At 44.9% G+C, this 13,858-nt stretch overlaps 2 protein-coding genes across 8 annotated transcripts in view; both read right to left on the bottom strand.

Annotated features, from left to right (window-relative positions):
* Nucleotides 1-1,256, bottom strand: part of qkia (QKI, KH domain containing, RNA binding a) — a 70,776-nt gene extending 69,520 nt beyond the window's left edge. For 4 of the 6 annotated variants that reach the window (XM_026338939.1, XM_026338937.1, XM_026338941.1 and 1 more), the window contains exon 1: nucleotides 824-1,256. In XM_026338939.1, the coding sequence (XP_026194724.1) occupies nucleotides 824-968 (145 nt within the window). In that variant the 5' untranslated portion in view covers nucleotides 969-1,256. The remainder of the gene's footprint in view (nucleotides 1-823) is intronic. The other 2 variants (XM_026338936.1, XM_026338940.1) reach the window with 1 other exon arrangement.
* An 8,713-nt stretch (nucleotides 1,257-9,969) lies between these two features.
* pacrg (PARK2 co-regulated) overlaps nucleotides 9,970-13,858 on the bottom strand; it is a 111,245-nt gene continuing 107,356 nt past the window's right edge. For both annotated transcript variants that reach the window (XM_026340044.1, XM_026340045.1), the window contains one exon: nucleotides 9,970-10,506. In XM_026340044.1, coding sequence (XP_026195829.1) covers nucleotides 10,346-10,506 — 161 coding nt within the window. In that variant the 3' untranslated portion in view covers nucleotides 9,970-10,345. The remainder of the gene's footprint in view (nucleotides 10,507-13,858) is intronic.

Raw genomic sequence — 13,858 nt, 5'->3', positions numbered from 1 at the left:
AATGGAAAAGTTAGACGGTTTAGACAGTCTTCTCGCACCCCACCTCCAAGCTGCAGCTCACTGGCCATTGTTTGGGCAACAAGCAGTCACATTCCACCGTGCTTTAAAGCTCGGCCGCTGGAAAACAACTAACAAAAACCAAAAGCTAACACAAGAAAAGCGAAAGTCAGCGCTTGCCACACTTCTTGACATTTGTCTCAAACGCCGTGCTGAACGGTGAAGTCCATTTTAAGGAGAAGCAGCCAAGTTAACGCTGCCGTGTTGGTTCCTGAAGAGTTCAGCGGAACGCAGACGGCCAGGCTCGCTAGCTTAAAACGTGGCTAATCCGAGCTAAATTAGTGGGGAACATGTGGAACCGGGCCCCTCATAAATGGATTCACGCTGGCATTTGGGTTCAACTTGAACGTGTTGCAAAACTTCTCCGACTACGTCTCCGTTCGTGTTTCCACTGTGGCAGGTCGCGCAGATTATTCTAAGTTAGTGGGAGAAAGTTTTCGCCGTGTCGCCTCGAAGTGAAGTTGAACTCTCGTGAAAACCTGGCGTCAGCAAGTCCGCGTCTCGCTGGGGTTTTGGGATTTAACAAACTCGCACACGGGACACGGTTGGATCCCCCGTTTAAGGGGATGTGGAAGTTAAGCGCTGTGCCTGTCTGACAAGGCCAGTATTATCAGGGTCCCCCCCCCCAACCCCCTCGATGCTAGTGTGCGCCCGGGTCTCGCTAACGTTATGCAGCAGGGACGCCCAGCGCAACGGTGCCGACACCGGACTGCGCCGTGGTCACGCTCCACACACACACACACACACACATCCCCGGCGTCTTTACCTTCATCGAGCAGCCTTTCCAGGTGTGTGAAGATGCCGCAGAGATTTGGCAAACTGGTCATGAGCTTCTTCTCGTTTAACAGCTGCATCAAATAGTCGGGACTCGGCCTCGGTCGCTCCTTCACTTCGACCTCTCCGACCATCATCTTTGCGGCGAGAGCGAGAAAACAAACCACCGCGAAAACACACAGAATCCTCTTTTTAGGAAACGGGGGGGGGGGAAAAACGAAAAAGGGGAAGGAAAAAGAAAAACTTGCGGCTCCAGTCCCTCGCTTCCCTCCTCCGTGTGAGCAGAGACTCGGGTCGCCCCTGAACCGGGTCTTGGTGAGCTCTCGGCGTTTCTCTGGAAACCGTTATCTCCCTTCACACGCTCGCGCGCCCTACGCTCCTCCACGCCGTGTGCGTCCGGGGACGTTCGATTCCACCACTGTAGGCGCGAGAGCCTCTTCCACCGGAAAGCGGCCGTCCTCCTCGACGCCCATTGGCCAGCGCGGCGTCCAGAGGGCTCACCGAGGAGCCAATGGGCGCGCCGAACGGATCCAAGAGGGGCGGGGCGGAATGGCTAGTCGGGTGATTGACATGCGTTGGAGCTAATAGTATGCAGTGCGCAGGAATGTACATAATATCTCTGAAGTGGTGTCAACACAGCACAACACTTTTATTTCGTTGTCTCTTTCCTCCATAATAACGACATTAGATCAGCTATCATTTTTATAATTCTCCCTCAGTTTTGTGGTGTTGTTGTCATTGATCTCATAACACCAAATGAAAGGGAGGGGGGGAGGTGGTTTCCACTAGGTAACTTGTGTGAAAGTGTCATGGAGTGATGTCAACTCCAGTTTTATTTTTAGTCTTTCTCAAAGTTAATTATTTCAACTTTATTTTATCATGAAATCTAATGGAGATCGACATGATCTCAGCTCAGTGGCCAATGAGAGACAGCATGGTGGATTTTTTTTAGAAGGTAAATCCTTTAAAAAAAAAAAAGTTACGAGCCCACATTTTGTTTTATTCGCCTCTTTCAATTTGGCAACACCAACATCCTTTCTCTTTGTTCATTGCCTTTTTCATTTCATCATGATTTATGAGTATTTAATGAGTAACTATGTACGTATGTGGTTTAAATTTGTCTCCTCTTCCAATGAACAGCCTCGTTGCCATTTGCGTACTATAAGGATCAACAATGGTGCAGAAGGTTTGACAATGGCATTTAGAAACTGTCTAAGATGTGGAGCACTTCTGGCCATGAAGTTGTGTCTTCTCAGTCACAAAGACTGTACGAACCTTTCCCATGAGGAGAAAGAACATAATCATCAGCACATTCCTTCATGTATTGATCCAGTGTGAAAAGATTCAAGTGACTACTTGAGATGTTTGTCATTTAGATGTATTTCTATGGTTTAGCAATAATGTGCATGGGTCTAATAATGAAGTACTGATCTGGTTTGTATCGTCATCTGTGGACTGAATGAATGTCCAATCCCCTGATTCATTTGTGTGTGACAGAAGTAGCATGCTTGTCAAGTCCAGCTTATGATTCGGACAGATCATGGATTTTACACGTAGGCTTCACATTAGGGAGTTGAAATATTAATAAATAAATAAATAAATGACCTGGACAGTCTATATGCTACAAGACGCCTATTGTTACTCAAGACCTGTACATCTTGTTATCTGTCTTGGGACCGATTGATCAATGCTCCAGTGATCAATATGGTCTTTTCATTGTCCTGTCCTTGGGAGGACCTTTCTACATATCCTCAGAAGATTAACATCCCTGATCAATGGAACACACACAAACTAGCTACCTCCAGTTACTCACATCCTGCTTAGTATGAAAATAAACCACAACGGCTTCGTTTTGGTTTTAACAGCTGTTGGCTGAGGGGGGCCCGGCTAAATCTGAGCTCTGACCTTGGCCCATATTCAATTTGTCCGCTTATTGTTCACCCACCCATGTGTTTGTTAAAGTAGTCCCCACACTGGGTGCACAAATGCTCAAACAGCTGCACTATGACCCTTTGACTTCTATTTGCCACTACTGTGTTGGTATGGAGGACAGAAAATCCCCAAGTCTTAAAATTAGTGCAGCTAATTGTCAAATAAGTTGATCAAACTAAACTACATACATATGGTGATTTCACTGGACAAATTTAATAAGACTGGAGTCGTGTTACAGTAACTCAAGGGACATGTGCAACACACCTATAATATATACAATCAAACCTATTCCTACAATGTGTGATCAGTCCTCCAGCCGCAAATAACACCAACAGTGACCTTAGTAAAACAAAGGTAGTAAGATATTTTCATAATGACTTGTCATTTGCACCATCACCAATTACATTGGGCATTAGTCCTGTTGTCCAAACGGTCTGCAGTATCAGTGGGCTTATCTTAAAGCCCCAATGATAAAACATCCCTTGAAGTCAAACACCGATAAGCGATTCTGGTGGATAAGAGTAAAGTAGATAGGCAGAGAAACCCATTTTTCATGTGACTTATAGATCAGCTAAATTGTTCGTGGTGTTGACTTTATGTTCCTCTTTTTCTTCTTCCCTCATTCTTTGAATTTAAGCGATGGAAAAAGTCACAGTCTTCCCGCATCAAAAAGAATCTGGCATTTATTCTGAGCTTTGAAAATGGGTTTTGTTCTTATCTCTACCAGTACGCATGGTAATTTGCACCTTGCCTAGCTCTCATTTTTCTGAGTTGGGTCACATACAGCTTGTGTGTGTGTGTGTGTGTGTGTGTGTGTGTTAAACAGCATCACAGAGTTAGAAGAGAGAAAGACGCAACGATAGACAAGTATACCTAAGTGTGTGTGTGTGTGTGCGCGCGTGTGTGTGAGCATGCTTGTGCCTTCTGACAGCCCGAGAGTAAACGGAAACGATATTAATCCCCCCTTTTCGCTCCCTCTGCCCTTGTGTTTTCGTCATTTTTAATAACACGGTTTCTATTCAACAATTAATCCAATTAACAAGAATCCAGATAATTAATGAACATGCGTTTAGCCCCTTTTGAAGAGAGGCTGTTAGCTCACTCACAATGAGCTTTGAGATTGCCCTGGGTTTTCAACTTCAAGTATGCTGATGGAGACAATAGGGCCCTCGGTAGGGGCCCTGTAGCCGGTTGCAACCTGTCTCGGGGGCCACAGCCGCAAGAAAAGTGAGTGGGAGCTGCTGCAACTGTCGAGGCAAGGCTGTCTGCGATAACGGCTGTGGCTCCGAAGGAGGCGAACAGAGGCCCACGGGCTCTGATAAGACGCTTACATACAAACAGGAATAACATCTCTCCTCTTTTCTTTTGACTCACTAGTTTGGGGACTGTGGGGAAAAAGGGCTGGAAGAATCTGGGTCATTTACATTTTGAGGAAGGTGTGAGCACAGCGCAACAGAAATAAATGTCTTCTAGCAACCACACTATATTCAGAGCATATACAGAGAAATACATAATGCACCTATTATTCATTGTAACCCGTATCATAAACGCGACATGACGAATGCCCCGTTCGTGCTCACATGGACGTGTTCATGCACCGTTGCACTCATACATCGCTTTGTGTATTGTTGCATTTGAAATTGTCAACAAGCGTAGATTATTTATATTTATCTTAGGATCACTTGAGAAGAAGGTATCTGTAAGTTAAACTGACGATGGATCAAATCTTTAAATTTAAGGAAATATGAACCTTGGAAGCACTTAGTTTAAATTTAGCTGTCTTTCCATTTAACCGTGGCTATTTTTACTCCATCAGATCACTTCGCATTCACAAAATTCACCGACTGATCAACATCCCGATACAGCAGCACAGGAGCAGCTCACATGGTTAGCAGGTTTATGAGCTGAAATTAAATTGCAGTTTCATGCTCGTTCAGTTGTTTGACAACACAAAACAGAAAAATATGTAAATGAGAACAACTCAATTGTGAGCTCGGTTGCATTAAAACATTTGATAGGTGATCATAGAGCTATAACTGAGGCATTTCCAAATGTTGCTTGTTATTTATAATGGTGTTGTTTGGCAACCAGAGTTGAGCTAAATAGTTTTATAGTAGCTGTTTTATTTTTTATGTATTTATCTTGATGCAAAACTAATTGAAAATGATTTAGCATGCTAAGATAGATGTAGCATCATCCTTGATGTGGGCATAACTGGCTCTCCAGGACCACAAATGTCTCATCGTGTTACATTTAACAGGTCCCTACTAACTGGACTATGGGCTTAAAGAGGGAAATACAAAAAGATCCATTGCATATTGTTCACACACCTCAGCATCGCTATCGCAGATAGAAATGATGGGAAAACATCACCTCCAAACACGCACGTCAAACCAGCTCGTCGTCAATCAACAGGTGAAAACGACAGAAAAATCACACTTCACCATTTTACAGTAACAGACAGTTAAACAGTTAGAGGATAAACAACTTTCACCCAATCCTCCTTCCTCATTCTGTCCCTTGTGAAGAACACACTGGTGTCAATACGGCTTAAAGAAGTCCAGCCAATGCTAAATCTGTCCCCGCCAATTGTTAGCAGTGTGGATCCATTCCGGCTCCTACAGAAGATGCCTGTATTTGTTTACTTGCTCTGTGCGCGCCTGCCAGCCCGTAGCAGGCAAAGAAATGAGTGTTTGTGAGCGATAAGACCTGTAGGAGAGGAAGTGGAGGAAGAAGAACAGAGAAAGTAGGGGAAGAAGAGTGACAGAGAGAGGCTAGAGAATGCTCATTGATCACATCTGTTCAGACAAGGATTGATCCTGTGGTGTGGTCTACTTTGGGGTCTAAAGACACTGACAATCCACACACACACACACACACACACACACACGCACGTGCACGGATAAGAGAATCGCTCACACACTCAAACTGTACGTCAGGCTGTGAGATTTCAGCCGACTTTATTAATGTTTAAGTGGAGCTTTACAGAACGCCGCACATGGAAAAACAAATATGAGCTCCTCTTCCGAAGTGTTTACATTATTCCTCCACTTTTCAATTGAGCCTGTGAATCAGACGCCGGGCGAACGGAGAGGCAGATAGATAAATCTCCATTGTGCTGTCCTGCCGCGCACATGCTCAGTAGCTCCCTGGTGAACGCGGGGTCTACCAGGCAGACACGAGCAAGACGGATCATTCCCTGGGGGGCATTTATTTCTGTTGCATAGCACAGTCCCCTCACTGTTGGTCCTAACAATCAGCCTTTTGAGACTAACACTGAAACAAGACAGCACAGAGGAAAGGGGGGGGTATGATAAAGGGAACAGATGAAGACTTCCTGATTGCTTGATAAATCCTTAACTGTATATGTGGCTACATTACAGCATGTGTCACACAACCCAACCCTGATCACATTAAGCGTGACCCACATGGAGGAATGATTTGATTGTCAACACAAAGCATCCGCATTCAGCTTGTTTGCTCAGATAAGGGAGCGCGGCGATGTTGTTAAGTGCCAGTTGTCGCCTAGGTTCCCCCCCTGTTTTTCACTTGTGAGTGAAAAACAGATAAACAAGTGGTGGAGTCTGTTGTCCCCACCCACCTTCTCCACCTCCTCCTCCTCCTCCTCCACTTCTTTGGTCTCTTTTTCTTCCCTCTGCAGTTGGCTGCTCCTAAATCTCGGGGTCTGGCCGGTGCTAGACAGCTCTCTCTAGCAGGTGACACAACATCCCACTTCCCTCCATCCATCCATCTTGACGCAGCCCACACACTCGATCCTTCCCTTTATATCTTCCCGTACTGGATTCATCTTGGACTGCCACTCTGTCTCAGCGCTCGGGCACAACGCATCTCCCTGTCTTTCCCTTTATTCAACGCGTTCTGTCTCTCAAACACACACGACACAAGCGCTTCCACGCTGCCTTTCCTCTTCCATAATTGTATTTTCCTTCCCTCCTCAGTCTTAGTCTCTCTTCTTCTTTACTCAATCTCTTTTTTCCCCTCCATCAACAAAACACTATCGGCGTATTTGTGTAGCTTTTGTTGCACAGCTCGCTGCGATACAAAAGCCTTTGTTGGCCTGCCACCACTGTGATGTGGTGAGACGGAGATGCACAAGGACAAAGTTGAGCTCCGTGGAGCCAGCTTTCAGAAAGTCACTGTTCATTCGGAGATAACGGCTCAACCTGAGAGCTGGACTAGCTGGTGGGGTGCGAGCCAGACACACATGTTAACACTTGTCTGCGTAGTTGACTGTGTGTTGATCTGTGTAGCAGAATGAATTCTGTGCATAAATCGTCCTATGTCAGTCCAGTGCTTAGTTTCCTTCAGGGAAAATGCTTGCATGTGTTCCTCAGTTGGAGTTATTGCTGGCTGCAGGGCAGTGGCAACTGTTATGCGAGTCTAATAATAACCCCAGAGCTGAGTGAGTGCCCACAGGCCCCACATTGTCTAGAGGTAACCTCTAGAGTCCAGTTGCATTGGTGAGTGAGGATTAGGCCAGATCAGGGAATGGTATTTTACACCTGTAGGGGCGAAGGCAGGTGTGCACAAGTGCTACACAGAACATACACAACGAGGATGATACCTGAAGTGAGTGTGACACTACAGACACACGGGAAAACACACACATCAAACCAGTCAAACATGCAGTAGTAGGAGTGTGATCATAAAATGTTTCTTTCTTTGAGAGGTAGGGTTATTTTTTTTAGTAAATCAGAATTTAGATCAGTACGACCACCCCCGCATGCCATCAGCCAAATCTTTCACAATAGACAAAGTAAAAAAAAAAAAAATTGAAATCCTCTCAGCTGAAAATAATAATGGCTTTATCTACGACAGATACGATCTGCTGTAGGGAAGTAGAGCAAGATGTTATAACCTGGGCTCTACGACTGGAGGAAATACAAGCAATTTACTTCTTTCTGTATGTTGAGGCACTCGCAGTCACAAAATGATCAACTGCTCGTTACGGCAAAGAGGAAAAGGGTCACAACACGATGATCAGTAGGGTTGTCATGCTAAAATGATATCAGGGCATTTTTCACATCTGACAGAAGAGAGATTTAAGAAACAAATTGAAGTCATGTCATGCTTGGGCTCGCTGACATGTGGGTCTGAACCAGTCATCCACTGATGTCTTTGATAGACCAAATAACCTCGCTGGCTGCCTCCATTCTCGTTCATTTCACAGTTTGCTCTTTTACTTGCATTAGCAATTGCAGCTTGTTGTTGTTGCCATTTGTTTGTGTGCTGCATGTGTAAAATAGGCCTATGTCTTTGCATGCGCACGTGTAGCTCTTGATTGCCGATGTTCCTTTCCACGCGGTCACCTTTCTTAATGAAAGGAGGTCGAAGCGGACAGCGTTTAGCATTGAATGCCCATTTGCACTTGATGCGACCTAATTAAGCCAAAGCAGCCAGAGTGCCTGGGCCCTTTAAGAGTGAACAAATGAACGCTGCATATCACGGTTTGTATGACTTTGTGTGATGGCTTCAAGACAAAGGCTGCAATGAACAGATGGAAGGTTGAGAACAAAAGAGTCTTGTTCTGAAAAATTATATTTGAAGCACTGAAAACAGAAATGCTTTCAATGTTTCACTTTGCCCTGATTTTCCGGTTGTCCTCTCTATCTGTAAGCTCCCCTTCCTTTGGTGGCCAGCTGCTAGCCTGTGGCTCAGTAAAATTGGACAGGTGAAGCGGGACAGCGGGGCATCACTGATACAGTTCGACAGAACTTCAGGCTGTTCAGAGTTCGATCCGCTCATGAAGTGAGAACAAAGGTGCAATTGTACCCTCTTTAAAAGTAGTTCTTGTGACTGCGTCGTGGCTATATTTGTTTTGTTATGAAGCCGCAGTTATTAAAGTGAAATATGTCTTTTGTGTTGGGAGTGTAGCGCTCTGCACTCCTTTTCGTCTTTCACTGCACAGATCAAGCAGCAGGCTGAGAGCAGCTCGGCCGGGCTCAGCAGTGTGGAACACCTATTCAGTAACATTCTTTTCAAGATGTGCTGAGGTTGAAATATGAGCATTATGAACCTGTCTTCTGGTTGAGAACGGATTCCTCCGCAGGCCTGTAAAGTTGCTTTTGCTGGAGACATGACTTACAATAAGAGAGTGTGCAAGTGTCCTTGTGAGTGTCAGAAATCAATTACGCTATGTTTCCCCTGTGGGTTGCAGGATTGTATATGTATATGTGTGAGTGTGTGGCTCTGTGTGAGTGTGTGTGAGGAAAATATAGTTGCTAAAACTTCCATTGTGTCAGGAAAGAAGTTTCCGCTGTTATGTTAAAGGGCGAGAACACCTTCGGCCTGCACTGTGGGAACACATGTTGGTTTAATGTGTCTACTGAGTGTCTGGCTGGTCTGCATAAACAAATAAATACACATATGTTGTCATGCACAAGAACCCACAAATGAGCTGGCATGCACGCAGATATTCAATGAGATCACTGTGAGCGTTTGAGTTTAAAAGATGTTAACCAAACGTACGTGTGTGTGTGTGTGTGTGTGTGTGCGTGTGCGTGTTTGTCGAAGGAATGCTGCCGGCCGTCGTTCCTGTGCGTCTTTCGCTGCAGGTTTAGACAGGCTCTGTCTCCAGCTGGGTTTGTGACAGAACGGGCACAGTTGCACAACACAATCCAAAACATTAATGCAGTTGTGATTAGAGGCAGTTGTAGAGCAGCACAAACACAGATATGCAACAACATGGACTTACACAGGACGTGCACTGAGATCACTGTTTTCTCTACTTTTCCTGTTGATATAAGATATAAAGATAAAAATATTAGAATTTGAATATGATCAAAAATGTGTCTTTAGAGTAACACTCACATTCTGCAGACTTGATAAGAGGCTGGAAAAACAAATAAATAAATAGTGCAGGAGGGTTTTGAGCAGTTTGGCATTGAGACTTTGTCCCATGTAGTGGAGTCAACTGTACAGTAGAAATGTAAAGATTTTTATGGGAAGGAGCAAAGAGCACTTTTTATATTCTTCAACTTCAAATTCTTCAAACCTAAAAGTTTCAATTTAAAATGAATATTTTCTGTTTTAATTGAAATCTTCACAAAAGTGTGTCACATTTTTCCATCACACATATTTCTCTTTGAAATAAAAGTCATCAAGGGTTCTTCGTCAGCTAGCTAAATAAATTGTGAACAAATCAATAGTAATAATAAAAAAACAAATACTCGAATACTCTGTCAGTGTGTTAAACATAGTAGCATATTTTAATAAGGCAAAGTTGGTCTTGTATTGGTATTGACAGCTACCGTGATAAATACAGACAGGCAGAAAATACCTCATGGTTTGCCGTTATGAATTAAATGGGGGTTTAAAAGGATATGCTAAAAAGATGAGGGGGCACAGGGGTGGGGAGGGAGGATTGGAGCAAGGATGTAGTGTTGGCTCTCAGAGTGGTTAGGGATGGGTTCAGAAACATGAAGGAGAACAAATGTAGCAGAGTTGAGATTAGGGCGAGGATAACGAAGAGATAAGGGTTTAATTTAGACGCGCGGGGGCAGATGAGAAAGAATTGATAAAGAGGTAAAGTCAAGAGTCTGTGTCAGGGTGACGACCCCCCTCAGTTAATCATGCAGGACTCATAGGTGGGCACCATATATTTGATGTTTATGAAGGCGTCCTCTCCTCCGTAGCGCTCAAACACCTCCAAAGTCTCCTGGATCAGGTCACCAATGTTCTCTCTCTTCTGCTGGCTGTAGTCAATGCCATCTCCAGAGTTGACTAGAGACAAGGAAAGAGAGGGAGAGAGAATTAGAAACCAAAACAGAAATGAAGATAAGTCACTTTCTAGCTCAGTCCGGGCGATCGCAGACTGTGGGGTTGATGGCAGGGCTCACAAAGCTCCACCGGTGGGAGATGTACAGGCTCAGCTGCAGACTGAGCAAATGCCATCCTTCCATCTGACTTCAAACCCACCGGACAGACTGAATTTAATTTACTCCTCTTATGCCGTGCCCAGTTGGGACTGAACGGCAGAAGAGTTTTTAACTGTTCAGCTGAATGAGTTTAATGAAGCAGCCTGCGGAGAAGAGCGCAGCATAAAGGACAGATGACTTAGTGACGGCTATGCTGCTGCACAGCGCTGCTTCGATGAACACAAGTCAATCTCCACAGGTAGGAATGTCTGTGTTTGAGTGTGTCAATTTGTACAAGAATCTAAATCTAGAAACGTCCAGTAATTTACATTCACAGTAATGGAACTGGTCTGCTGTGTGAGTATGTTTTACATTTGTTTGTGCTGTGCCACATGTAAAACACACACACAGGCAGAGCTTGTACAACAGAGCTTTTGCGTAATAGGAAACTTGTTATCAAAAAACATTCCTAAGGTGTCAGGCTTACACTTCTTCTTCCTCCCTTTCACCGGCAGGCCCAGTTTAACACACACACACACACACACACAGATTGTGACTTTTATCAGCAAAATGCAAATCTCGTGCAACTGCACGGGGGAGAAAGGAACGAGGCAGGCATGTGTGTGACGAAGAGAAGAGAAGAGAAGAGAAGAGAAGAGAAGAGAAGAGAAGAGAAGAGAAGAGAAGAGAAGAGAAGAGAAGAGAAGAGAAGAGAAGAGAAGAGAAGAGTGTGTCTGCCTTGTGATACAATTAACAGCAGCACTTTAATGGGGCCCTCAGCCCCTTCTCTTTCTCCTAATTAGACCTGGATAGAGAAGGGGACATTAAACGTCTCTTTCGGACTTCTTCCTAACATCGTTTATTCCTCTTCAATCTTCTCTAATCTCTCATCCTCCGTGTCAGTCTCAACCTTCCCTCTCTCCTTGCCTTTCCACCCATCCATGGCCTCCTCATTAAAACACAAAAAGAGCCAGTCCCATAAAGTGGGCTGTTAAGCAGTAACATGTCTATGATCTCAGTCTGCTGCACTTGCTTTCTGCTCAGGATTCACTCTCCTGTTTTACATAAAAAGCAACGGGGGGAGAATCCTCCAGCCGTGATTTGACCGTTGGTTGGCCAAGGCACGGTGCAACTTTAAAGACGTTGGCTTGGTTTGCTGCTGTTTGCTGTTTTCCTTTTAGAGCAACAATTACTGCATATACCGAGGAATGCAGCCTTTACATATCTGAACTCAGCCTGTGTTTTATTCTTGTGTTTTAGCCACAAAACAGGAGACTTGACCCTACTAGTTAGCAAGATCTTAAATAACATCTAAAATGCAACCATGTGAGCAATAAAAGAATGAAAATAGGAAAGGCTATCAGGGAGGAATGAACAGCACGCTGCGATGTGTGTAAACTTGGCGGTAGAGTGGTGAAAAGTAAAGAATAAAGTGACAGGAGTCAGCCGGGTCATTCAACGTCTGTTTCAGCTGGGTGATGTGTGCATGCATGTTGGTGTAGAATGAAAAGCCTGCAGAGAGCCACCCCCTGTTAGTGTGGAAATGAGCAGCCAAAGCCAGCCCAGAGGGAGAGCTTGGCCTTCACACAGAGAACACGGGGAGCTGGGGAAGAGGTGCGGCTTGGGAACCAACAAAGCTCAGACCCGTTTACTGGGGCCTGGAGGGGGGAGCAAGGAGGTCCTGCAAGGGGGGCTTTGTTGCTGTTGCTATATAGAGTGTTTCAGCCCTTTCTAGGCGCATTTCTATGGCTGAGCTGTTGGGAGGCCAGTAGCATCAAAAGGAAGAGTCAAGAGGAATTTGCAACGATTCTCAATATTTAAAGAGCAGAAAAGGCAGAAGTGTGTTTAAGGAGGGATGGAGGGAATGAGAAGGAGGGGAGGGTATTAAAAGCTGCCTCTGCAAATGTCCTTCAGCAAAATAACTTTCTCACTCTCATTCTCTCCCCCCTCCCTGCTTTGTTTTTTTTTTCTTACTCTGCTTTCGGCAATATCCGCAACCCTGGGCTGAGAGAGGGAGAGAAAAAAAATCTTTAAAAACAATCATAATAAAAACCCCCGCCCTGTGAAAAGAAGGGAAAGGGCCCTAGCAGGAGTTGGCTGTCTGTTCCTCTGAGGAAGAGGAAGGGTCGATACAGGCGCAGACCGAGAGGTTGGGGGGTGGGGTGGTGTTGGTGTTGGTGGTCTCAGTGCAGCGACATTTGCTACGCAGGAGATGGAGGAAGAAACAAAAGGTGGCACGGAGAAGGTGCTTTGTTTCTGCCTTTCATGCTGAATCCCTGGGACTGCGGGGTCTTTAACACCTAGACGAGAGAGGTGAATATGAGACAAAGATCTGTTGTCCTTCTTCTTTAATGAAGGCAACAGGGGCTGTTCCTCTCTCAGGCTCGACTGTGGTTGCTGCCAAACCACACTAGACCAACGCTGCACTACACACAACAGCTGCAGCCCCCTCCTCCTCCTCCTCCTCCTCCACCCTGCTCTTTCTCCATCCTTCATTCCCCACGGACCTGAACAACCTGTCTTCCCACGTCAAGCTGAAGACAAGCAGTCACAGATGCAGGCGGCACTTAGGTGTTTTCGTCCAAACTAAATTAACTAACAACTTAAAGGACATATTTCCTTAATTATCAGGACTTCTTTACTGTTTTGTCTGTAATAAACTGTAATAAAGCTTAACCGTTAACCCTGACTCAAGACTTCTGATCGAGGTTAGCGTGCATTGTGTCTATGTTGTATGGTTATAATCTCCAGGAACTGGGTGACACACACGCTGCAGAGCTTTAAGACGCTTACCTCAAAATTCCAGAGCTGATTCATTATAATATCAACCCACTTGCCATTGTTTCTAATCAAGTTCTTTAGAAAGCTGCTTACAGAGTAAGCCCCCCGCCCAGCACAATGACACTTTGATCAGTGAAGCCAGATGCTGAAGAGAATCAATAAATGTGAAAGACCAATTTTATGGTTTTAAAGCGTTTTGGCCTTGTTTGAAACAGGAAATGGAGGAATGCAGGTTATGAGCGAGATGGAAAGGCTCAAGTTCCAGGAATACTTTGTGCAGAAGCTGGCTGCGCCTGCACAGCTGAGGGTGTCACATGAATGCATGTGCCATTCTTACTTATCGCCAACCACTCGCCGATAACCCAATCTTTCCAGGGCTCTATATCAGCACAAAGAATAGACGTTATCTCTACATTAACGTTTTGTAATGTTCATAT

Source organism: Anabas testudineus, chromosome 22 (genome assembly GCF_900324465.2).
Source record: "Anabas testudineus chromosome 22, fAnaTes1.2, whole genome shotgun sequence".
In the NCBI taxonomy this organism is placed as follows: Eukaryota; Metazoa; Chordata; class Actinopteri; order Anabantiformes; family Anabantidae; genus Anabas; species Anabas testudineus.
Note: the sequence above shows the minus strand (reverse complement) of the source record. Positions and strands in the feature narration are given on the sequence as shown.